This window comes from Amphiura filiformis, chromosome 12, assembly GCF_039555335.1.
Source record: "Amphiura filiformis chromosome 12, Afil_fr2py, whole genome shotgun sequence".
Lineage (NCBI taxonomy): Eukaryota > Metazoa > Echinodermata > Ophiuroidea > Amphilepidida > Amphiuridae > Amphiura > Amphiura filiformis.
This window is the reverse complement of record NC_092639.1, coordinates 45,448,055-45,475,253: the sequence shown is the minus strand read 5'-3', so window position 1 is coordinate 45,475,253 and position 27,199 is coordinate 45,448,055. Positions and strand designations below refer to the sequence as shown.

The 27,199-nt window shown below is 36.2% G+C and overlaps 1 protein-coding gene across 1 annotated transcript in view; it reads left to right on the top strand.

The window, feature by feature from the left end:
• Positions 1-1,319: 1,319 nt before the first annotated feature.
• Positions 1,320-27,199, top strand: part of LOC140166278 (kelch-like protein 26) — a 36,367-nt gene continuing 10,487 nt past the window's right edge. Inside the window, exons 1-3 of the mRNA XM_072189689.1 lie at positions 1,320-1,422; positions 25,186-25,956; positions 26,534-26,788. Coding sequence (XP_072045790.1) covers positions 25,249-25,956; positions 26,534-26,788 — 963 coding nt within the window. The 5' untranslated portion in view covers positions 1,320-1,422; positions 25,186-25,248. The remainder of the gene's footprint in view (positions 1,423-25,185; positions 25,957-26,533; positions 26,789-27,199) is intronic.

Below are 27,199 nucleotides of genomic sequence, written 5' to 3'. Positions count from 1 at the left end.
ATAAATCAAATTGATCATGTATAGGCCGCATTAGTCTTACATCCTTGTAAACAGATTTTCACCTAGGCTACAGCTGTGTTAGGAAACTTGACTATGCTACAGTTATGTTAAGAAAGATGACTAGGCAACAGCTATAATTATGTTGAGAAAGTTGAATAGGCTACAGCTTTGCACTCTCCACACTTTTTACCGACCTGAAAATACAAATCTATCTGCTGGATTCACTATAGTTCAAGAAATTATTTCCAACCCCATTGATTGATTGATTGATTTTATTTGGTTCCATAATACAAAATACATAAAAATATTATATTGCACAGTTTAAAATACATTACATAAATATAACACTTGACAAAATAAGAAATTAAAGATATAGGCCTACAATGTGAAGATAAAAATACACTAGGAACCGGGATAACCCATAAAGCCAATGTTTCAGGCTTATTTCCAATGGGGTCCTTGAAAGAAAGCTAGTACCTTAGTGTTTCGTAATTAGTGATAACGAACCTTAGAGATAGCGAACCTTAGAGATAGCGAACCGTAACCAACTTATAATAGGGTGCATGGCCACAACAATGCTACTATTGTGTGTTGAAGTTGTTATGTAGGCCTACTGCTGATATCAGTGTTGGTGAAGTCTCTATCTAGGCCTACTGATGATATCAGAGCTGAAGAAACATTATAGTGTGACATGAACTGCCAATTGACAGCAGCAAAAAAAAAAGGATCTAGAAATGACTTCAAAATTGCATACCAGTAGGCCTACCCCGAGGCCTATACTATACAAATAGGGCCTAGTAAGTATTTGCACATGTCATTAAATGAATACCGGTACTTTGGAATAAAAGTAAATTTAGATTAGATTTGTTTTATAGCGTTGCGTTTGTTTTGTTTTTTTTCTTAGACATTAGGGGATCAAAAAAATTCAGACCCTAAAACAGGGGGACCAACAAATTTTTAGACCTGTTGGTATATTTGTCTCAGAAAAAAGGAGGATCAACAAATTTTTAGACCCTAAAAAATGGGGAGGGATCAAGAAATTTTTAGTGTCTAAAGCGCCAACTTTTCCAACCCACCCACCAAAGTATACGAACTTTCCCGAAACGGAAACGTTTTTTAAAACTTTTGAACGTTCTTTAAAACTTTTTTATGAAGCTTTTTGGAGGGGAAATCGTAGTCTCGGTCCCAGCCGATTTGTGCTCCTTTGACGGAGGACACACAAACCGGCTGGGACCGAGACAAGGCGAATCGCAGCCCGAGGGCGTTATTTACTACATGCTGTAAATAACACTTATTACGCATGCGTGTTGCAGGTGGAACGAAAATAGATGTGTTTGCAAAATTTTGCACGTGCATACGGATAGTACATGAGCGTCAATCAAGCAGCAAAATTGATGCAAAAGCTTCTACTTCGAGATCGAGGTATGTATCAGAAAATAATTCGGCCTTGTTGTTTTACTGAGGAAGCCGCAAAGTACAAAGTATAATCATCTACTAACATGACTAAATTATTCTTATTTATTATTTTTAAAATTATACTCATTCATTCATCATCATTCATGTCATGCAATGATGCATTGGCCATTGCATGACATGATATATTTTATCAGTTTATAACATCGAATTGATTAATTCAAATTAAACGGTGACATCCCGCTATCGCTAAGGTCCGCTATCTCTAAGGTTCGCTATCTCTAAGGTTCGCTATCACTAACGTGTAAAGTCTATGGAGATCAGAATCCCGCTATTTCTAATAGAGAAAAGGGTTCGCTATACCTAAAAAAAGGTCTGCTACTTCTAAGGTTCGATATCACTAATTTAGAATAAGGTTCGCTAGTTCTAAGGTTCGATATCACTAATTATAAATAAGGTTCGCTATCACTAACTTTAATAAAATAAGGTTCGCTACCGGTATCACTAATTTTGAATAAGGTCCGCTATCACTAAGTTATTGAAGGTTCGCTATCTCTAAGGTTCGTTATCACTAATTCCAATAAAGGTCCGCTATACCTAAGGTTCGCTATCACTAATTTTGTTTCAGGTTCGCTATCCCTAATTAATTAAGGTTCGCTATCTCTAAGGTTCAAGTTATCACTAATTTCGATTAAGGTTAAGCTATACCTAAGGTTCGTTATCACTAATCTTAAATAAGGTCCACTATCTCTAATTTTAAATAAGGTCCGCTATCTCTAATTTCAAATAAGGTCCGCTATCTCTAATTTTAAAAATAGACCGCTATAGCGAACCTTATTTGAAATTAGAGATAGCGAACCTTATTTAAAATTAGAGATAGCGAACCTTATTTAAAATTAGAGATAGCGAACCTTATTTGAAATTAGTGATAGCGAACCTTAGAGATAGCGAACCTTAGAGATAGCGGACCTTATTTAAAATTAGAGATAGCGAACCTTAGGGATACCGCGATTGCTAAAATTAGAGATAGCGGACCTTATTTTAAATTAGTGATAGCGAACCCTAGAGATAGCGAACCTTCAATAAATTAGTGATAGCGGACCTTATTTAAAATTAGAGATAGCGAACCTTATTTAAAATTAGTGATATCGAACCTTAGAAATACCGAACCTTTTTCAAAATTAGTGATATCGAACCTTAGGTATAGCGAACCTTTTTCGTAATTAGTGATAACGAACCTTAGAGATAGCGAACCTTAGAGATAGCGAACCTTAGAGATAGCGAACCGTAACCAATTAAACAATTCATTGATGTTTGCACTGGGTAGTAACCATTACTGCCAGTAGACAGGAAGTCTAGAAAGTTGACCTCAACGCTGTGGGAGGTCTTCCTCAGCATATCAAAATTCAAAACCTTTAGTAACATTTCAGAATCAGTGAATCCACGACAGACTTGGCCATTCAAAATGCAACAGAAAACTGGCTAAAAATGGCCAAATTTTTCTTTAAATCGACATCAATTTCGAACTAGTGAACTCAGAATTCTATTCCCACGTTTATAGTACCTTGAGATATTCCTTAACCCTAAAATTATTTTTTTGAAGCTGTAGCCTGTAGGTGCTTCCATGAACCCATCTGAATTTTTATTTATTCCATGTTTTCACTAAATTGTGTTCCTTTCCCTGCGTGGAATCAAGTTTTTCTGGGTTTTCCTGTCAAACCTGCCCTGTTCCAACAGTCACTCTACGAAATAGCGCTACGCTATTAAAAATGTCCTCGGGTTAATCGACTGTATATAGACATTTTCCCTAATGGTCATCTAAAAATGGTTATGATAGACCTGAATTTAGTCTCGCCGCATACCAAAAACTATGGGTACCCCCTAATCAGAAGTCAATTCTAGTCCCTTCGATAACTCGCTGGGTCTGCTAGTCTTAGTCACACTCACAGTCTATATGGCACAGCATAATTCGCATTAGGCCGTATAAAATTAATGTTTTGGTTCTCGCCCAGAGGATTTTCATGAATTGATGAGGGAGGGAGGTGTTTTTTTTTTTTTTTTTTTTTTTTTTTTTCAATGTAAAATTAGCATTGTCAGTAGTTTTCGGTCTTTTCCAACAGTGTTTTTCGGGGAATCGATGAGGCCCTTTTTTTTTTTTTTTTTTTTTCAAATGTGAGATTCTGAGGATAAACCCCTACCACAAAAAAGACTTGGAAGTGATGCTTGTTCTCTATATAAACTTATTTATATGTATGAAGATTTCATAAATCATTCCAAAGTCTAAAAAAATTGAAAAATCTAAAAAAAAAAAAAAAAAAAAATCTGACAAATCCCAGAAAATAAAGAGGGAGGGGACCAGAACCAAAATAATAATTTTACACGGCCTTACAGTGAAATCGACCAAGCGTAGACTTTGCGTGAGACTATACGATCTATTTTAGCATGACTCCACATAGCTCGCGTTGATCAAGGTCACTCTCGCTTTTCATTGCGCAGTGAATATTATTTTGGGTAAAAAACATGTTACTTTTCACATAGAAAGGTTTTGATATGGGCTGTCAACTCTCATGAATTGGTCGTGAGTCTCACGTATTGGGTCACTTTCTCATGGTCTCACGCCAAGGTAGTATAATCTCACGCCTAGGTAGTAAATCTCGTGCAAAACGCTGGAAAATGAGTAAAATCTCACGCATCGTAATGAATAATTTGTTGTTCCTACCTCCCCCCCCTGCTTTTCATATTCTCGAGCGCCGTGGCTCAAATAATCATGCTACAAAATGAACATTGGAGTCAGCAAATCCCGGTACGCCTCTGTCTCACGCCAAGCAATTCCAAAAAGTTGACAGCCCTGGTCTTCCTGTGCTTTTGAATGGGACAGCAGTAACCTTTGGCCATTTTTTAGACCAAAATTTTGGATTTTTCAGATTTTGTTCTAAGTTTGTGCGAGCATAACAAGACTATCCGTCAATGGATTTTTATTTCCGCCGGTAGATATTTTTTAAATTAAGTTTTTCATAACATACTAAAAAGGCAGAGACCCTGTTGTATAATAAATTAGCTCTAGGTAAGTTTTGAGTAACATTGATGAAAATTATCAAAAAAGTGCCTATTCTTTTGTGTGTGTATACGGTCCATCACCTGTCACTTGGTACATGTAATCTTGTTCAACATGTCTAATGGCGCTGCCCATGGCCACTCGATGAATTGTTTAATTCGAATTAATCAATTCGTTATTATAGACTGTTTATAATGTACAGAAATGCATGATGACAGGGCTGTCAACCCCGGGGGGGGCACTCACATGTTAAGGTGGTACGGGTATGTGCGGCGCTCAAGGGTCCCTTTTTCAGGCTCTCCGGCAGTTCCTTAAGCCCCACATTTGGATCTGCTCCAGTTCTTTGAGCCTCAAACTCTGACAATTGTAGCTCTTTAAGCTCAAATTTGGAAAAAATGTAGAAATTTTTAGCTCAACAGCCTATAATTTGACCCTAATTTCAGTTCTCCAAGCCCCTATTTTGCCCGAAAATCAGTTCTTAGTTCAAAGTTGGCGCTCGCCAGCGCACACCCCTACCAAAATTTAAGTTGAGTGCCCCCGGCTGTCAACTCTCACGATTATCTGTTGTGTCACGCATTAATCACCATCTCTGCTTGTCGACACGTGGGGGGGTCATGTGCAAGTTGTGGTTAAATATTGAAGTTGGCCTTTGAAGTCAGCGTCTTTTACTGCAGATGTTCATGGTTTCTAGCTTGGTCTTGAAGGTATTGACGTCAGGTGCTGTGCTTAGCCTTAGGTCCTGGTCGAGTTGGTTCCATTCGTGAATAGTCTTTGGATATAGCGAGTGCCTGTAACAGTCTTTCTCTTTATTTGTGGTGATTATGTTGTAAGATAAGGCCCCCGATTGCCTAGTCCTGGGTTGACTAGGCAATCGCGCCTAGTTGACTAGGTTCACGCATTCGGTCACTTTCTCACGGTCTCACACCAAGGTAGTCTAATCTCACGCCTAGCTAGTAAATTTCACCCAAAGAGCTGTCAAATTAGTAAAATCTCATGCATTTAAAAAAATTCTCTTAAAAGTGCAATGATTTAAACCTGTGATTTAAATAGTGTAAAAATGATGCACCAAAATGGCTTCAATTGGACCTTAATTTTGCCAAATTTTCCAACTTCTCAGGGACAACATTCCCCTCAGACACCCTCCCCCCTGCGTAGTGGATAACAAGTGGCCATTTTTATGCCTCCACCGCGAGGCAAACTGTTTTTGCAATGTCCGTCCTTCCGTCCGGATGCTGTTTCTCGGGCATGGATTTGTGGATTGACTTCAGATTTTCAGGATAGGTGGGTCATGGTCAAAAACTCTGGCTACCGGTACTTTTTTTTTGGTGGGGTTCAAGGTCATATACTGAGGTCAAAGGTCATTTGAGGTCAAATTACTAAAAACTGTTGTATGGGCATGAAACTTGGTGGGTACAGTCAACATTTAAAGCCAAATTTTTGGAAGGTCATTTCGGGGTCATCCGGGGTCACCCGGGGGTCATCTAAGGTCAAATTCAAAGGTCGTGGTGAATTCTACTGTAGACATGACTGCATTATGATCACCATGATAGTATGACAGTATCAGTAGTATTCAGTACCGTGGGTGTCAGTGATCCTGGCCTGACACAGTAGACAAACAAACAAACAAACACGCCACACACATGACACATGCATGCAAGGTAACATTGACTATACACTAATCAAACAGTGGTATTGATCCTGTACAACCTGTCGTGGTTTATTTACATTTGATTCATTTAAAATCCCCATAGTAAACATTAATTTTGGCAAGAGTTTTCTCCGCGTAATGAAGAGATCTAACATGATTGGTCAATTTAGCTCCGCGAAGCGAAAAGTAAGCTACGCATAGCAGCTCCACGTTGTGGCGGTTACGGCCAACCATATACTGATCATGTGAAAATCGTAAAAACATGGAATAGAAAGTGTGGCAGGCTCTGTGGGAATCTCAAATCGTATGCTTAGCCTGAGTCGCTCGGCCTATCTCGAACAAAATCACCATGCGTAGCTATTGAAAAACGTGAGGATTCATCGTACTATCACGGCAATTTTTGACACGAAGATATAGGCATGATGACGGTGTGCCCTGCATGCTTTTATTGATTGTCTCCAAACAAAGGATTTGAACCGGTGAAGGACACCGTAATCAAGCGCAGTGCAGTCCATTCAATCAAATGTTGTCATCAACCTATTTGATCGTAGTGCATTTGCTATGTGTCTGAGACGAACTTTCGCAGTAGATTGCAATCATGCTTTTGTTGAATGCATTTGAATAGTCTGCCATATTTACGGGATGATACGTCATGTGCACAACCTCTATTATAGACCCTATCAAATGCATCAACCAGAACTTTTATAACATTATTGAAATGGCACACGTGTAGATACCCAGTATTTCTGACTGACAAGTAAATCACCTGTTTTAGTGCACAAATCTTTGGGGGGGGATATTTTAGAAAAATAATGACCAGGACACACCCCCCCCCACACACACACACACCACGTCACGGGACATTATATTAACATCACGGTAATACATTAGAAATGGACACGTATTCATCGACTTCTTCGTGGCTTAGTGGTTAAGTCGCCGACTTGTAATCTATAGCTTAGTGGAATCACAGGTTCAAATCCATGTGATGACTTTGCTATGATTAAATTTTTTTTTTTCTGATCCTACCTATTATTTAAGGGCTAATACTTAAACTTCACGCTATTTCATCATCATTAAAATATTTTTAAATTTTTTCGTGTACTATCTTCCAGAGCATTAATTGTCCAACATCCTTCCCTGCTCCCCTATTGCAATGTTGATTTGGCCAAAATCATCATCATTTAACTACATTTCAGTCTCCCAACATTGAAAGATTGGGGGGTGGGAAGGGGAGAGTCCAAATTGAATGTGCATGCATTTTTCTACATAAGGTCTGCATTTCTACATTTCAGTCTCCCAACATTGAAAGATGGGGAGTGGGATTTTAAGTCTAAATTGAATGTGCATGCATTTTTCTACATAAGGTCTGCATTTCTACATTTCAGTCTCCCAACATTGAAAGATGGGGAGTGGGAAGGGGAGAGTCTAAATTGAATGTGCATGCATATTTTCTACATAAGGTCTGCATTTCTACATTTCAGTCTCCCAACATTGAAAGATGGGGAGTGGGAAGGGGAGAGTCTAAATTGAATGTGCATGCATTTTTCTACATAAGGTCTGCATTTCTACATTTCAGTCTCCCAACATTGAAAGATGGGGAGTGGGAAGGGGAGAGTCTAAATTGAATGTGCATGCATTTTTCTACATAAGGTTTGCAGTATACATAGAACTAGCCCCGTTCCACAAACCGCGACGCCTCTCGAATAGCGAGCGGAGCGAGCACCGAGCGTAGCGAGGTATCGGCTACTATCCTACAGTTGGAAAATCATCATACAGGTATCAGAGTACAGCACAGAAGCCAGTGCTACAGTATACATTGTATCTTCATATTTGAAGGGGTGTGAACTTATTTTTGGACACACCTCTATTATAATGATACCCACATAGTTATCTGTCTGTACACAAATTATATTTTGATTGCAGTGGTTACTGGACCATGTAAACCTTCCAAAAATATACTGCTAGCCCTATGACGCAAATCTTAAATTTACACACCCAGTTTTTGGCTCCAGCGAAGCTAAGGAGTCATCGTCATCAGAACCGTAGGGTTACACAATACAGTGTTGGTTTTTATGCTAAGGAATTTTTTGTGCTTGGCTTTAGGTTTTCAAATTGGTTTCTAAGTTTTGCTAAATTATTTTTTCATCGATTGCACTCGATAGAGTTGAAATTCAGTTGAGAAAATGTGATTTTTTAGTTAAAAAGCCACCATAACGAGTTATTACTTGGTTCCCCAGTGTGCTAGAGATTATTTTGGTCTGTATAATTTAACCTTGCGTGACAATGGCGCAAACCAACGGAAGTTTAACATTAAAATGTCTTAAGATTTTAGTACTCTCAGGTTCAGATTCAAAAGTTATTTTGACTTTCTTAACTTTTCTTAACTATTTCTTTACAATTTAAATAAAGAAATAGTTAAGGAATATCAAAAAAATAGTCATGAAAATTGTCGAATCTTGAATAAATCGGAACAAAATGAATTTCCAAGTGGACTATTTTCCTTGCGCAAGTGCAAATTTTTGCTTTTTTTCGGTAACGCGGTTATCTCCCAATGATGTAATGCGTAATTATCCAATCAGTGCTGTCCTTAGAAATTAGCACCAAAATGAACCAATCACAGACATCGTAATGAACAGTCTTTGGCAGTACAAGTCAACAAACAACCAAGATGTCTGCCCCCATCCCACATGAACGCACATGACAGATGTGCGCGAAAGTCGCGTAAATTGCACCTACGATAAGTCGTAAACATGGTTAAAACAAATGAAATTAAATATGTCAAAGGACAGATTGTTACTCTATTTGGTAAAAATATCCCAAAGAGAGATCGCAAGGTGTCTGGGAGACTAGGAGTAGGAGCAGTACTACCTCTACGATCGATGCAACTTTCAAAGTCGGAAACCACTCAGACAGTCATCAGCCATCATCATGGCATATGCTCCTCCACATGATGCACTCATGGACTACATAGCACTGTAGACTGCGGAACTCAGTCCTCAATGATAGTCAGTCATTTATCTTTTGGTCGTTATATGACTATCATTTGAGGGACTGAGTTGTTATAATATATCTTCCGAGGTGCAATTTCAGACAATAGCTGGGGATTAGTGGGGCAGAGGTTATCTATTGAATCCTTTCATGACCACTGAAGCATAGTCAAGCCTGCCAAGGACACTCGGCACAAATTGAAAGACCATCACAAAAGAATGCATGCATGTCAGGTCATCGACACCAATTTGGTGTTTGTTATGACACAAATTTTGTGTCTGTTATGCACCTCGAAATATGTACCTTAAAGTCTGTATCTAATAGCACTGGTAGGGGAGATTGGGGTTAGTTGGAACACTGGGTAAGTTGAAACATTGTATTTTTTTCTGACACAAAAAATTAATTTGGTAAAATACTGGCACCTAGTAATAGGTATTAGTAAGGGTCATCCACCAAATTAGCAACAGCACTGATGCCCCACCAGTGTTGGCTTGGGAAAGGAATATCTGTTTTTTGACATACTGACTAATTTTTATACCCCTCAGAAAAGATGCGTTATCTCCATGTTGTTTGAAGATTCAGGGATTATTTTTGAGTATCATAAGCACTAGTAGTAAGTCCCAGAATAATGTTAAATAAAAGTTTTATTGTATTTCTTCTTTTGTGTAATGAACTTTGAAATGTAAAAATAGGCATCGGGGTTAGTTGAAACTTTTGAGGTGGGGTTAGTTGAAGCGTGAAAATCGCATAGAAAAATATGGTTAAAAATTTGACTTTTTAAAAATTTGTAACATGTTTACCATTTCTTCAATATTGCTTTAATATGGTTAAAAAGCAATAATACAAGCAAAAATTGCACACAGAAAGTACATTTTATAATATTTTAGGCTTTTCATATTTTGGTCCATGGTGACACTCGTCACCTTGTGTCCAAAGTATTGTACCGCACTCCCACATATATATATTTATTCATTTTTTCACACTGTCACTGATTGTATGTTAAAGGGTGCCTTCAAGGGAAGTATAACCCTAACAACACAATAATAATTATTTTGAAATTTTTACAAGCCGTGTTTCAACTAACCCCACCCTATGTTTCAACTTACCCCAGGGGTGGGGTTAGTTGAAACACTTTTTTTCAAATTTTCAAATTGGATTATATGAATAATCGTAAGCAGGTCCAATAAAGTTTAAGGCTGTATTTGTAGCATGTATATGTATGTTTATACTGATATGGTTAGTGTTTCTTGAAAGTAATCGGTTTGCGTTAAAAAGACGATTTTGTGAAAAATGTTTCAACTAACCCCAATCTCCCCTACATCATGGGTACATGTACGTAAACCCGGGACGTAAACATGGTAAAGTCATAGTATTACTACTAGCCACTGAGTGAATTCAATCACCAAACCAAACATCCTTTTCATTCATTCATTCATTCATTCATTTTATTTTTTCATCATCATCAATACATACATAATCAGCATAACAGATATAAACAATGTTGAAAATAATGATGTGATGAGGTAGATGCATTACAAAGCCAAAGGCCTGAAAGACAATGCATCACCTTTACATTAAATAATATATAAGTTAAGATATTTACACAAGAAAAAAAAAAAATCAGTATAAAAACAGAAAAAAAAAAAAAAGAGACAGCACGGAACCCATCTTGAATATCACTTATATACATTAACCAGGCAAATTAATGCAATTTAAAAAAAAAGTGTTTATATGTAACAACTTCAGTAACTTCTACAATAGAGTAAAAACAGAATTATAACATGAATGCGATAATCAAGAGTTAGTGATCACCTTTAACGATTCTAATAATACCAGTTTTGAATTTGGAGATGCAATTTGCTTCTTTGACTTCCTTTGGTAAGCTATTCCACAGCCTAGGGCCAAGTGACAAAACATTATTAAGTCGATGGACCTCGGCCCGATAATCATTTTTACCTCTTGTATCATAATTGTGGATAGACTTCATATTGATGAAAGTATTATCAAAAGATCTTGGTAATAGACACATGTGGTATTTGTACATAAATAGACCCAATTCCTTATTATAAAGTTGATACACATCAAGAATATTAAATTTTTCAAACAATGGCTTTGTATGACACAAATAGGAGCTGTTAGAGATGACCCTTACAGCTCTTTTTTTGAAGCTTTACAATTCTATCCAAAATATTTTTATTGGCATTGCCCCACAATATTATACCGTAAGTTAAGAATGGTAAGATAAGGGTACAGAACAACTGGTACATGTTGGGTTTTGGTAAGAAATGTTTGAGTTTGTTTAGTACACCAATATTCTTACAGCATGTTTTACAAATACTATTTATATGCGACCTCCATGTGAGGTTATGATCTAGAGTAATACCAAGAAATTTTGCATCATATACACGTGTCAACTTACATCCATCAAGATATATTTGATAATCATTGGTAATATCATTAGTCTGATGAGGTGTTCCAAAGAACATAAGATTTGTCTTGGTGGCATTTAAAGACAGTTTGTTACATTTGAACCAATTTACAACCTCTTTTAACTCTCCATTCATAGTATCACATAATCTTTGTATATTACTATCAGAGTAGCATACTGTTGTATCATCAGCAAACAGTATAAATGATAAAAGTGTTGATGTGTTACATATATCATTCATATATATAATAAAAAGAAGAGGACCAAGGATAGACCCTTGTGGCACTCCACAAAGTACATTTTCATATGATGATTGAGCACCATTAAAGGATACAAATTGTTTTCTGTTTGACAGGTAGTTTTCAAACCATTTATGAGATACACCACGAAAGCCATAATGATATAGTTTGTGTAATAAAATTTCATGGTTGATGGTATCAAAAGCTTTCGATAAATCCATAAAAATACCAGCAGTGTACATATTATCATCAATAGCATTATTTACATCTTTAATAAAATCCAATACCGCCATATATGTTGAATGATTATGTCTAAACCCATACTGTCTGTTGTAAAGAATATCTTTGGCATCTAAAAGTTACAACATCTATCATGTATAATTCGTTCTAGAATCTTGGAAAAACAAGGCAACACAGATACAGGCCTGTAGTTACCAAATGATTCAGGAGATTCTTTCTTATAAATTGGCACCACCTTTGCTATTTTTAAGGTATCTGGAACAATTCCATCTGAGAGCGACTTATTGAATATTAATTTAAGCGGATACACAATCTCAGCTGCAACCAATTTTACTAAGTCAGATTTTACAAGATCATGACCGGGCTTTTCTGTTACCCAGTTTTTGATGATTTTCAAGATTTCATTTTCATCTGTTGGTTGGAAAAAACATGTAGAGTTACAACTATTAGCTAGGTACTGGTTAAAATCTTTACCTTGATGTTTGATTGATCCAGCTAATGTTGGTCCAATGCTGGCAAAAATTCATTAAAATTGTTTGCAATTTCTTTAGGCTCAGTATAGGTCTTATTGTTACTTACAAACTTTTGACATTGTACCTTTTTTGGACTTCTGAGTATTGAGTTCAGGATTTTCCAGGTATTCCTCATATTGTATCTTTCTTTATCCAGTTGAGAACTGAAGTAGTTTTGTTTTGCTCTCCTTAATAGGGAGTTTAATCTGTTTCGATACATCTTATATTTAGATACATTAGTTTCAGTAGGTTTTTGCATAGATTTTTTATACAACCTGTTCTTCCTGCGTATACATTTCAACAATGAGTAGGTTATCCAAGGTGCCTTTGGCGTCTTGTTTTTAAGCGTTATGTTTTTTAAGCACTTTTTTTTGGGATACATTCTTCAAACACTTCTTGGAATTTATCTATAAAATTGTTGTATGATACATTAGCATTTTCGTTTTCACACACATTATCCCAGTCAACCTGGCTCAGTTTGTCTTTAAGTACATCTATATTATGTTTACTCATGTCCCTGATTTCTATATCGACAGTACTGGAATTTCTGTCATAGACACTTACATCTGTAGATACAAATATAGGTAGGTGATCACTTATATCACTTATTAAGATACCAGAGGTTTGCTTAGCATAATTGTTGGTAAATATATTATCAATAAGAGTTGCTGACGTCGACGTGTTATCCTAGTTGGCTTGATGATACTCGGATACAAGGAATATGAAGACAAAATGTCAACAAATTCGCCAGTTGATTCATGGACGTCATTATTTAACAGGTTTATATTAAAGTCACCCATCATATACAGAAGCTTATTTTCTTGACCTGTGATTTTAGACAATATCGTATCAACACATTTGTTGAATTCTTTCATATTCTGGTCAGGTGGCCTATATATCACACCAATGACAATGTTTTGTGATTTGTGCTTTTCAATTTCAATGAACAGAGATTCTGTGTCTTTGAGGCAATTAAGCTCATTGATATCATTTCTCATATTATAAACAATATTCTCCTCAACATGCATACACACACCACCGCCTTTCTTATTAATTCTGTTACATACTTCAAGGTTGTAGCCTTTAAGATGATAATAATCATGAGGCTTGTCTTCCAACCAAGTCTCAACAAGTCCAATGACTTGAAAATTGATGTCGACTTCTGACAGTAACTCTGTGAGTGAATCAAAATTCTTTTTACACTTCTTACATTACTACAAAGCATTGTTAAATTGTTACTGTTGATACCAGCAGTATCTTTTAATTCATCAGTGAAATAATATTTCGAGTTACTATTACAATCAATATTTTCAGGTATACCTACATTGTCATCAACAGGATTAAACTTCATGTTCTCAAAGTGAGTTTTTACATGGTCAGTGTTTAGATCACCATTTTCAAAACACCTGTATAGTTGAAGTTGGAATTCACATTCATTGGTTATATGATTAAAAGGTAATGTAAGACTTTCGTTACAACTAGCACAATGCCAATATTTAGTAGTGTCACTACATCTAAACTCTTTTGCGGTTAGGTTACTACAGCATTTATGAACATATTTCATACATAATTTACACGTTAGCTTTCTATGATTTCTTTTAACAAGATGGGAACATACACTGCATACACAAGACATAAAGAAAAATAGAAAAAAAATTACTCAGAGATGCTGTTACTACAGCGATCAATAAGATTTGAATTAGATTTCACTTTACCTGCATCATACAGAAATAAGTTTTAAATCTAACACCATACTACAAGCTGAATTGTTGAAGTACAAAGGTATGTATACAACAACAAAGTTATAACATAATATAAGTTATATATTGTCACACTCATCAGATATACCAAACACATAAGCAGTATTTGCAATCATAAATGTGTTTAACCATAACAATGTCAGCCTCATCATTTCAACCAACTAATTATAAAATTATAATAATTAACATAGCCCAATAGGCCTATTTAGTTTATCATTGAGAGAAACATAACTGTAACAACATGACCATTAAAGTGCACCATTAATATCATGATATGATTTTAGAGAAAAGCTGTACAGTATAACAACTTTGTACTGTAATACCACTAACTCGTCATCTCAGTCAACTAGTGATGGCACTGTAACATACACACTTCACAAGTCATTTTCATCAAAGATTACTAAACACATTACCAATACATTCGATATTTCCTGGGATTACCCACATCATTTAATATCATCAATTTCATCTTACAATAAATTGGTACTTACAAGAATTACCTAAGATACATGTTCATGTAGGTGGCAATTTTTCAACAAAAAAATAAATAAAATGATTCTCACAAAAGACATGATCCTCAACATGTCTGGTTGTCAATCATTATGACAAATGATGGCACAACTAGAACGACTTTGGAATATAGAAATATAATTTCATGTGTAAAAGACAAGTGAAGAAGATAGAAACAATTCATTTCAGATAATATTCATATTCAACCAGAATATCATATATTTGTAAGAATTATCATAATATCATTTTATAATAGTTGACAGGATTATTGTATTAGAGATGTCATACAACAAACATTAATGTGCATGTACACAAACAACACATTTTAGAAAACTATTAACTCTCCAATAGATGTACGAGACGTACCCAATTTCACCTGTCATATTTATCATAATTTACCAAACACATTATCAAAATTTTCAATCACTCCTGAGATAATCTAGGCAAATTCAACCTATATATAAAAACATATATTGATAATGGCAATATATTGTACACAATCATACATCTTGCGTTATGTAGGCCCATGTTAAATTTCTCATAAGAAACATAATGGTATAACATCATTCATAATGCGTGTCTGGTTGTCAAGCCATAGTAGAATGAGATACAAGCAGTTCAACTTGGGAACATGACCAACAAACAATATCATAATTAAATGGCAATATATTGTACACAATCCTATACCATATAGAGGCAAATATTCTATTTTTCATAAGAAGCATAAATTGTAACAACACTTAAAAGGTGTGTCTGTTTGTCAAGCATCATGCTACAATGAGATACAAGCAGTTCCACTTGGGAACATGACCGACAAACAGTATCATATATTCAAAAAATTTGATACATTGTACATCATTCATCATATAGGTACACAATCATATATACATCTTGCGTTATATAGGCCCATATTAAATTTCTCATAAGAAACATAATGGTATAACATCATTCATAATGCGTGTCTGGTTGTCAAGCCATACTAGAATGAGATACAAGCAGTTCAACTTGGGAACATGACCAACAAACAATATCATAATTAAATGGCAATATATTGTACACAATCCTATACCATATAGAGGCAAATATTATATTTTTCATTAGAATCATAATTGTAACAACACTCATAATGTGTGCCTGCTTGACAAGCACCACACTAGAAGGAGATACAAGCAGTTCAACTTGGGAACATGACCAACAAACAGCAAATATTAATAATGGCAATATATTTTACACAATCATACATCATGTGTCATATATGCCCATATTATATTTTTCATAAGAATCATAATTGTAACATCACTCATAATGTGTGTCTGTTTGACAAGCACCATGTTAAGTGGAAATATATAAAAAGTTAAACTTGGGATCATGACCAGCATATAATATCAAATTATATCAATAATGACAAAAATATATACAAGAGAATGGAAATACATCATTTCATATCCAAGACCATTATTACATGTCACATGTATAACCGATTATCAAATGAATGAATATTTCAATAATACTTTCAATCATTCAGGGTAATTTAACTTTCAGTTTCAACCATCAAAATATAACAAGTATTATATCCAAATATTATGAATGCATTGCATACATCACAGATCAGTAATACTATAAAATGTCTACTTCAGACTACCAGTGACAATTTGAGCTTTTATGGATGTATGGGCTATTTACCCCTTTCATGTGTCACATTCATCAAAACAACCACCATTTTTAATCACACCTGATACCACCAGAGTATTTCAACTTTACCAATTTCAATAAACAATTTTTATTTAAATATAATAGATTACATATCCTATGAAGAAGGGTACTATCAAATATACAGTGTGTATTTGATTGTCAAACTGTATGATAGTAGTCCTTCAAGGAGGACCACGCTCCATTTAGTACGATAGTCCACGCCGTCAGGCGTGGGTCCTTCTACATTAGACATATCCTTCCCGGAAAGTCGGGGGAAATGTCAAACTGATTAACCACGCCTACTGACAGCTACTAATGATATTCAGCCAATCCGATTGACTGAATATCATCAATAACTAATCAGTAGGTGTGGCTTGCCTACCTGCTACCAGAACACTAGCTTCTAGCTTGGGATTGACACAAGTATTGCGTAACGAAATTGATTATTAATCTCTTCAGTTGATATGTGTTCCTGCTATTATAATACTCGGTTTTCTTCTTACCCTCAGTTCACTGACCTGTAGGTTGCACACAATCAGTTCCTTTTGTCATCACTACATTTAATGGGATTTAATATTGTCCTGGTTAACCACGATTCGTTACTATTTTTGTATAGAGATTGTGCTTGAAATTAGTAATTGCTACAAACAAAGTATTTAAACCGGCGTCCTTCAACGTAATCATGGGCCAGTGCAGTCCATTTAATCAAATGTTGTAATCAACCTATTTGATCGTAGTGCATTTGTTATGTGAGACGAACTGTCTCGGTAGATTGCACTCATTGCTTTTGTTGAATGGATTTGAGTAGTCCACCATATTTACGGTATATGATACGTCATATGCACAACCTCTATTAATTGTGATAGTTAGCCTATTCGTTTAACATGTTTCAGAAAAATATAGAATTGGAAGACACACGCTTCATAAAAACTTTGGGTTTCACTCATTTATTTACTTTAATAATAAAACATAATTGATGATAAATGAAATAAATATAATTATAGGCCCGTATTAAATAATGAAAGAAAGAAAGAAAGAAAGAAAGAAAGAAAGAAAGAAAGAAAGAAAGAAAGAAAGAAAGAAAGAAAGAAAGAAAGAAAGAAAGAAAGAAAGAAAGAAAGAAAGAAAGAAAGAAAGAAAGAAAAAGAAAGAAAGAAAAAAGAAGAAAGAAAGAAAGAAGGAAAGAAAGAAAGAAAGAACTTGCAAAACTTATTATTATCAAAATACGTAATTAACATAATGTGTATTCATTAATTATTCGTTAATATATTTATTTCTATTCATCAGTATTTGTTTTATTATTCATTTATTTATTTTCTATCGTTTATTGATTTAAATATTGCCATTTATCAGGCTTATGGTTTTTATTCATTTTATTCGAATTATTTGTTGATTTATTTATCCATTTATTTATATAAAGAAAACATTTATTTATTATTTATTTACATTAAATTTATATTGTTTTATTGTCTCGCCTGATAAGGCAGGAGACTATATAATCACTTTTCCGTATGTAGGGGTGTGCGTGTGGGGGTGAGTGTGTGACAAATTTGATTAAAGTTTTGGTTTTCGCCTATTTTCTCGGAGACTAGGAGTCGCACGTTTCTCAAACTTGGTGGGTGGGTGCATCTTGACCCGAGACAAAACCGGTTTGTATTGGTTAGTGGGTCAAGGTCACTGAGGACCTCTAGAGGTCATCTGAGGTCAAATTAGTAAAAACTGTCGTATGGGCATGAAACTTGGTAGGTACAGTCAACATTTCAAGCCAAATTTTTTGAAGGTCATTTCAAGGTCACCAGGGGTCATCTGAGGTCAAATTAGTAAAAACTGTCGGATGTGCATGAAACTTGGTGGGTACAGTCAACATTTAAAGCCAAATTTTTGGAAGATCATTTCGAGGCCACCAGGGGTCATCTGAGGTCAAATTAGTAAAAACTGTCGTGTGGGTATGAAACTTAGTGGATACAGTCAACATTTAGAGCCAAAGTTTTGGAAGGTCATTTCAGGGTCACCCGGGGTCAAATTAGTAAAAACTGTTGCATGGGCATGAAACTTGGTGGGCACAGTCACCATCAGCCAGATAATCGTGCCTAGCCGATAACCGCCAAATTCATTTACCTCTACCAAAAGTAATCACAAAAGCAGGCGGTTGCGAAAGCAGGCGAGACTCGTGGTTCGAGAACCGCCTTGTTAAATCATCAATTAATTTTTCGATTGATCAATTAAAAGTGGTGAATCCCATGCCCCTCGGTTGAAACGAGAAGACCATGTTGTTTTTTAAAGATTTGATATTAAAATAGTTTAAATCAAAACCCTAAATTCAAATAGTAATCACAGGCCCTTTCATGCCTTCGGGATTAAATAAATATACTGTAATTTGTCCGTTCCTTTTTTTCACATGCATTTGAAATATCAACAGTACTTTAAGTTGCGAGTTGTATCGCCTTTTATTTTATTTTACTCACTCTGTTATTTCCAGTTAGGTGTTAAAGGCTTAATGTACGACTTCCTTCAAATTTTAAATTTTTCATTATATATTCAAAATGCTGAAATAATACCAGTAATAGGCCCTAATTATCGGGAATGGTTTTGTCCATTTTGAGCTGAAATAACGAGGTAAACCGCTGCTTGTTATTTTGGCCGTTTAACACGCAGTTCTATAGGAGGACATGATGATAAAGTCATAATTCTTAAATTATGACTTTATGTCGAACTTTTGCTCTGTTTACCTACAAACACAACAAATTTGGCTGATTCCATTTAGGTGCAAGTTGTGACATGTGTATACATTACAAATATGCCAAAAAATCAGGTTTGAAAAAAATTAACCAAATTCATATTTATATAAGATTGTACATTATGACTTTAATAAATCAAAGTTCAGTTCCAAATAAGCGGTGTGTAGAATTAATGTTCTTTTAGCCTTTTTAATGGTATCACGGTTATGCCTATTGACAAATGTGACAATATTAAATAAAAAAAGGAAAACAAACCTAGAATCATACAAATTACTTTTTGTTAACACTGATTAGGCCTACACTATCTCGAACTGCACTAATATAGCAACAAAAAACTTTCATTTAATTCATACTAGCCCGATTTTCACTGGTAAGCGACCTCAAAAGTTTGTATTGCTTTTATTGCATTATCAAAATCAATCGATTGAGATACCAAGTACTTGAGATGACTTGAGAGTCCCAGTTATGTAATAGATGAGGTTGAATGATAGCCTGAATGGTGGGCGGGCTATTTTCCATATTTGGATTCATGACGTAACTCATCGACTGGTTTGGTTTTGGTCACTGTTTATTATAATGAGGGACACTGCTGGGGGTAGCGACCTAATGTGTAAGGACCAACGCCTGACGGCGTTGATTATGGTGCTAAATATTGCGTTGGTCCTGTATGGACTATATGATAGGAGATTGACAATATAACATGAGAAATATAACATCATCTCATTATGCACAATAGAATATGAAGAAATAACAATTTCATATAGCATGACAGTTCCATTCATGTAACATAAATGACAAAATTATTTTCAGGATATAACACGATTTTGTTGTCTGAAAAACATGAAGGATGCATATTGTACACCACAACTTCATTTTACCATAAACACATACTACCTCAGACTACCAGTTCTTGTTCTGGTCTGCACACCCCTTGGTTGCATAGGAGAGCTGTGATGTCTTGATTTTGATTTTTGTTCTCTTCTACATTTCTCGACAATTTTTTCATCAACTGTTGGTATCTTTTTCAGGTCATCTATACCTGAGATCAACAACTTGATTGTTTTGCCAGGCGTAGTACTTGGAACCGAAGCAAAGATTCTCCCATCTGTGCTCCATGAAGACACAACCCCCTGTTTTTTAGATGTCTTAATCAGGAGGGATTGGTTTTTTCTGGTTAGGTCTTCATGGATTGTGATACCTGAACCTTTCAATTTAAACCTTGAACTGATTAGTTCATTTCTTGCGGCATAGCTTGTAAATTTGACAAGTATCTGTCTGTGCTTTGGTTTACCTTCGTCCTTGGTTACATTAATAATTTTACCAACTCTGTGACTTCTGTCAATATCTTGGTCTTCTATACAAACATTCAACTTTTCCTGAGCCAGTTTTTTCACAATTTCATTGGTGGATTCATTTAATTTCTCAGGGATACCAGACACTCGTAAGCTGTTCCTACGACTGTACTGCTCAAGCTCATTTAACTCTTTTTCTAGGTTGGTGATTACATCGACCAGATCATCGTTATCTTTACTACTACACTCAAGAGCTTCTACTCTACCAAATAGGTCATGTACATCACTTTCACATTTTCTAACCTTGGTATGATTTTTTCATCAACAACTTCAGCAATTATGGTTTTCATGAAGTTTCTGTACTCAGAACTTGCCATGACTTCCCCAATAAAACTACTGGCACTTATTTTTTCGGCCTTATCTTGATCAGCCATTATGATGTTGGTACAAGCAATGAATATACAGAAAACAGAATGCACACTATATTCCAGATGTGGAAAAATTAATATATAAGGTATTACAATATTGTGACCATAGCAATCATAGCGATATTAAAATGTACAACATTGAGTTATAATAGTACTATACTACAACAACAGTATACTATACTACAACAACAGCATATTCAGTACAGTGTAACTTGTAATACAACATGCAGGTAAAGCTTATAATAAGCTTAACTGATTGCCATTGATTTTATATGGTCAGCCAGAGAGGCGTGAAAACACGTCTTACCTGCTTGACAACCAGACACACACAACTGGCTTTTCAAAAAAAAAAAATAGATAATTACGATGGCCCAAATATTTTCTCAAACATAAAAATAATGCCCAAAGACAAGTAATAATAATATAATATTGAATAAATTATGCCCACATTACGCAACGTCTATCTGTCTGTCAGTTTACTCCAGAACTCTAGTTTGAATTAGCCTCAAACATCATGGCCCTGTTCCTTCCTCACTAGGGCCCTGAATGCCATCACGCATACATAAAAGCGGGCACCGTGAAGTCACGTCAGCGGTGATGACGTCACACTGACGTCATCTATTTATAGGAAGAATTCAAAACACGGCGACGATAACAGTCACAAGTCTGGTCTTTTACATCATCAAATGTGCTCAAAATTTATGAACATGCACCAAATATGTTTTGTTTAAGTCACATCGTGAGGAATGGTAGGAAGTGTATTTATGAGAAAAAGTGGTATTTTATGTGTACCCTGGACCAGATATGCTCAGAAGTCTCAGACCTTCGACGTAGAAGGACAGTGGAAATCGAGTGACGGAGGTGTGAGTACCTCGGCTAGTTTCGAATTTGTACACGTTCTTACGCATTCCATGCTAGAGTGCTTTGCTATCGTTTTTCAGGCAGACAGCAGTGCAATTTTTTGCAGTTTGCACCGGAGGTTCATTCTGTTAATGTTGAAATTTGGATGAAAGTTATTTCGATGAGTCAACTGCATCTTTTGAGCAAGATTTGCCTTTTTTTCCGAAGAGTGAAATGTAATTTTAGCAACATTTTTGATGCAATCGCCTGTTGTGATCGGCTGTGTTTACTTCTGAACTTCCATTATTACACGGTGTCATTCTTCAGCAAATCCGACTAGATTTTGAATGCAATGTAGAATGTGAAGCTATCGGTGAGCAAATTCTTATTTTTTCGGAGACTTGGGGTCGCGTGTTCCTCAAACTTGGTGGGTGGGTGCATCTTGACCCGAGACAGAACAAGTTTGTTTTGGCAAGTGGGTCAAGGTCATTTGAGGTCAAATTAGTAAAATTGTCATGGCAAGAATTAGAAACTTGGTGGGTACAGACAACATTTAGAGCCAAATTTTGGAAGGTCATTTCGGTCACCAGAGGTCATCTGAGGTCAAATTAGTAAAAACTTTTGGGCGGGCATGAAATTTGGTGGGTACAGTCAATATATAGAGCCAAATTTTTGGAAGGTCATTTCGGGGTCAACAGAGGTCATCTGAGGTCAAATTAATAAAAAGTGTTGGACGGGCATGGCAGGTACAGTCAATATTTGAGTCATTTTGGGGTCACCAGGGGTCATCTGAGGTCAAATGAGTAAAAAGTGTTGGATGGGCATGAAACTTGGTGGGTATAGTCAACATTTAAAGGCAAATTTTTGGAAAGTCATTTCGGGGTCATCTGAGGTCAAATTAGTAAAAACTGTTGTATGGGCATGAACATTGGTGGATACAGTCAACATTTATAGCCAAATTTTGGAACGGTCATTTCAGGGTCACCAGGGGTCATCTTGAGGTCAAATAAGTAAAAACTGTCAATGGGTGTGAAGCTAGGCGGGTATCGTCAACATTTGGGAGTCAAATTTTTGGAAAGACATTTGGGGAGGTCAACAGGGGTCATCTGAGGTCAATGTAGTAAAAACTCTCGGACAGGCATGAAACTTGGTGGGTAAGTCAACATTTAGAGCCAACTTTTTGGAAGGTCATTTTAGGGTCACCTGTGGTCATCCAGTGTCTGAGGTCAAATTAGTCAAAACTGTCATATGGCCATGAAACTTGGTGGGTACAGTCAACATTTTAGAGCCAATTTTTGAAAGGTCATTTTGGGGTCAACAAGGGTCATCTAAAGTCAAATGAGTAAAAATGGTCGGACAGGCATGAAACTTGGTGGGTACAATCAACATTTAGAGCCAACTTTTGGAAGGTCATTTTGAGGTCACCAGAGGTCATCTGAGGTCAAATTAGTAAAACTGTCATATGGGCTTATAAATAGGTGGATACAGCCAACATTTATAGCCAAAATTTTGGGAAGGTCATATCTAGGTCACCAGGGGTCATCTGAGGTCAAATTAGTCAGAACTGTCTCATGGGCTTGAAACTTGGTGGGTACAGTCAACATTTGGAGTCAAATTTTGGAAGGTCATTTTGGGGTCACCAGGGGTCATCTGAGGTCAAATTAGTATTAACTGTCATGAAACTTGGTGGTACAGTCACCATTTAGAGCCAAAGCCTTATTCAGACTAACACTATTCTTGACATAGGCCTACTCGCCTGTATATAATTATATTTTGATGTGTTTTGGCCCATTTGGACTCATTTCCACCCGTTCGATCCATGTCGCTAATTCCCTAAATTGATTGATGTATCATTGTATGCTCTGCAAATGAGATAGCTACCAACCTACCAGATGTACCTGTTGGGGGAATGTGATCTGTCACATACTCAAATGATTTCACTTGTTGCCCATGCGACTCCAAGAACAATTACTTTCACTGTCACCAAAAAGCGCAGAGCCACAGCGCCATTGGTGCTCTTGTTTGAATTTACACACCCAAACCTTCAAATCCTGCCTAAGACCCTGTTGTGTTACATGGTCAAAATTGACAAAAAAAGCATTATTTGCTATGTTGTAGGTAATGCTTACCTCTAATCATTTATACCAATTTTTAAAGTTCAAAATGCCATTTTGGCATAATGGGCCATTTAATCATTGATTAGTGTATAGGCGCCTGTGGCAATGTACATACATTAAAATCTTATTATTATTTGTTTTTCTCAAATTGGACCTCATCACATATTTAAAAAGATACCCCACTGTGTATTTAGATGATCTATGGCTGAAATGAAGGTCTAATTAAAGCCATTCGTGGAGAAGTTTTCACTATTTTGCATGAACATATTAAAAGTGTCGGGTGTCCAAAGGAGAAGTAAAAAAGGCAACTTGGTTATCATATGGAGTTTAAATTTGCATTTAATGAAGGCCCAATTGAAACCATTTGGTGACCATTTTGGCACTAATTTTGTGTACAATTTTAGTTTTAAAAAGGCGAAAATGTATGAAATGATGGCCCAATTGAAGCCATTCGTGGACAAGTTATCAATACAAAGTGTAAGGTGTCTAAAGCAGTTTAAGCGAAAAGGGAGACTTGTTTATGCATACACAGGGGGATGCCCAAGGGGGATATGGCAATTCATGAAGGCCCAATTGAATTTGAAGGCTGTTTTGATTTGGACACTATTTTGTAAAATTATAGTGAACAGTTAGAAAATGAAGGTCCTTGAAACCCTGCTTGGACCTTTTTTATGTTTTTCACTATTTCTGCAATTAATGCTTTTTTAAACACATTTTTTATCCCTTTCCACTTCTCCTTTCTCCCTTTCTCTCTTTTCTCTCCTTTCCCCTTCCTTCTCCTTTCTTTCTTTTGAGACTTGAGAGTACAGAGAATTTTCCAGTACAAAATTAATGTAAATCATCCTTGTTTTCCATCATTTAAATGCTTTCTGTCAATTGTCACTTGACATGAAATTTGTTACGTGACACATAAAATGAGCACGAGTTGAATTGGGAACCTCAGTCAGAAGCTAGAAAATTACATATTTTGGAAAAGTGAAGTAGCTTTTTACAGCGAAAGGTTGCTTTTCCCCCTAAAAGCCCATGAAGAACATCAAGAGCACATTAATTATTGGTCAATTATTGTTTTTAGGTAAATTCACATTGAAAAATAGTGCTTTCACAATGATCTGAAGCAACAATTTTGTTTTGCCACATGAAATTCCCAATTTATGCGATTTGGGCTAGCATGCGAAACCCAGAGGCTGAATTGATCAAATTAATTGCAAGGTACGATACAAAGAGTCATCTTTTGAATTTAAATGTAACATTTACTGTGAAAAATTGTTTCTTTTCATTCCAGACCATACACATGTGTCTTTTATCATCGTAATACACAAATTACAAGTCAAAACCAATAAGCATCATGGATCATGCAGAAGTGGAAACCAATGTAGAACACATTGGATTAATGCTGAAACGCTTGAAAAAGATTGATGATGTTTGCAATCGTAGCAAATCAGAAGTACTCCAAGTGCTTCAAGAAACACTTTGGCAACTTGAATACAGCCATGGTGTGCTACAAGGCTTGAAACGTCTTCAGTCGGATGCAACCCTGAGCGATGTTACTATCAAGGTAGATGGAAAGGTGTTCCATGGTCATCGATGTGTTCTTGCATCTGCCAGTGGCTACTTTGAGGCTATGTTTGCTACTGGATTCCAGGAGAGTGAAGTAAAAGAGATTGAACTTCAGGATATGGATGCAGACATCTTCAAATTGATTTTCAACTTCATGTATTCTGGCAAGATGGAGCTTTCTACTGATACAGCAGTTCCTGCATTCTATGAAGCGACGTATCTAGAGCTCCGTAATGCAGAAAGGCCTTTTGTAACTTATTTTAGAAAAGCTTTACCAAAGAAAGAGCTGACAGTGACACACAATGAAATGCTTTCCCTTCGAGAAGTTGCAGAGAACCATCATATGCCTAACCTTCAGTGGGAATTCTATAAGCAGTTGATAGATGAGTTTCAGGAAGTGGTGATATCAGATCTGTTTGTAGAGAAGGCGCCATCTGATTTGATCCTTGAGTACCTGGATAACATACCACCTGATTCTGATGTCACTGAAGAACAGGTATGTACATGTTCTCAGAGTACAAGAAATTTAAAACTCAAAACAAATGGAGGGGGTATGTGTAAGTTAAGGGTGGCACAGAATCGACCCAATTAAGCATCGATTCTGCGCCCCTCTAAGCAATGAAAGTCAAACATTTCGTGCGCTATGCATGCATTTCAGCACAGAATCATTTGAAAGATCTTTTTATAACCAAAATTAATTAGTGGTAGGCCCTAATTTTTGCACGTTCCGTGCAAAATTGTTTCAAGAATGGAGGGGTGGGGGTGGCCATTATGTATCCTTAGCCCTGGGCAAGGATTTTGCAAAATTCATACTAAATCCGATAATGTAGAGCCAATTTGTACCTGTCCCACTGCTACTTTCAAATCTGGGTCCATATGGTTGTCAACTGCTATCAATTTTGATGTGAAGTTGTATAGAATAATTTGGCAGTTTATTTTTGGGGAACCAACATGAGTTTTTTCTTCTTTTTAAAATATTTTGTTTGTTTTTTTGTCCAGACTTTCAATTTACTATTTATATGGATTCTGTAATTTTATTAAAACGCAGTCAACTTTCTTTTTCCTCTATACAGCTTTTTAGTCAAATTATCCATTGGTTGAAGTACGACTGGGAGAACCGCAAGGGTTGTGCACACAAATGCCTAAGTCGACTACGTCTTGGATTGATACCAAAAGACAAAGTGCAGGAGTTGATTGATGACCAGATCCTGGAGATTCCAGAATGCAAGGAGATGATGGATGACATGATCAAGAAGTGGACAGAGTTTGAAGGTGTTGACGATTATATGATATTGCCAGTGGCTTTCTTACCAAGGAATATGATCAGGGTTAGTTTTTAGAAACAAAATCTTATTTCAAGCAAACTTGGGGTTTAGGTGTAGTTTGGGAGTCTTCATGTTAAGCTGTTGTGTCACGTAATTTGAAAGTCATTTCAAGGTCACAGGTGGCTATCTGAGTGTGAGGTAAAATTGATAAAGATTGTGGCATGATACAAAATATAAAATAACCTTGTGAACAGAACATCTGCATTCTGGGGCATGTGGCCCTGTGCCCTATGAAGCTATGCCACTGGAGCAAAGCCATGCCGGCAGCAGACATGTACCTGCAAGACTGCTCAACGTATAAATGATTGATGGGGTGTGGCGCAGCCCTCGAATTAAGGATCTGAAGGGGCATGGCAACTTTTTTAGGGTAAGTTGAAAATTGCCTTGGATTTTCACTGAAAAGGCAAGGCAGCA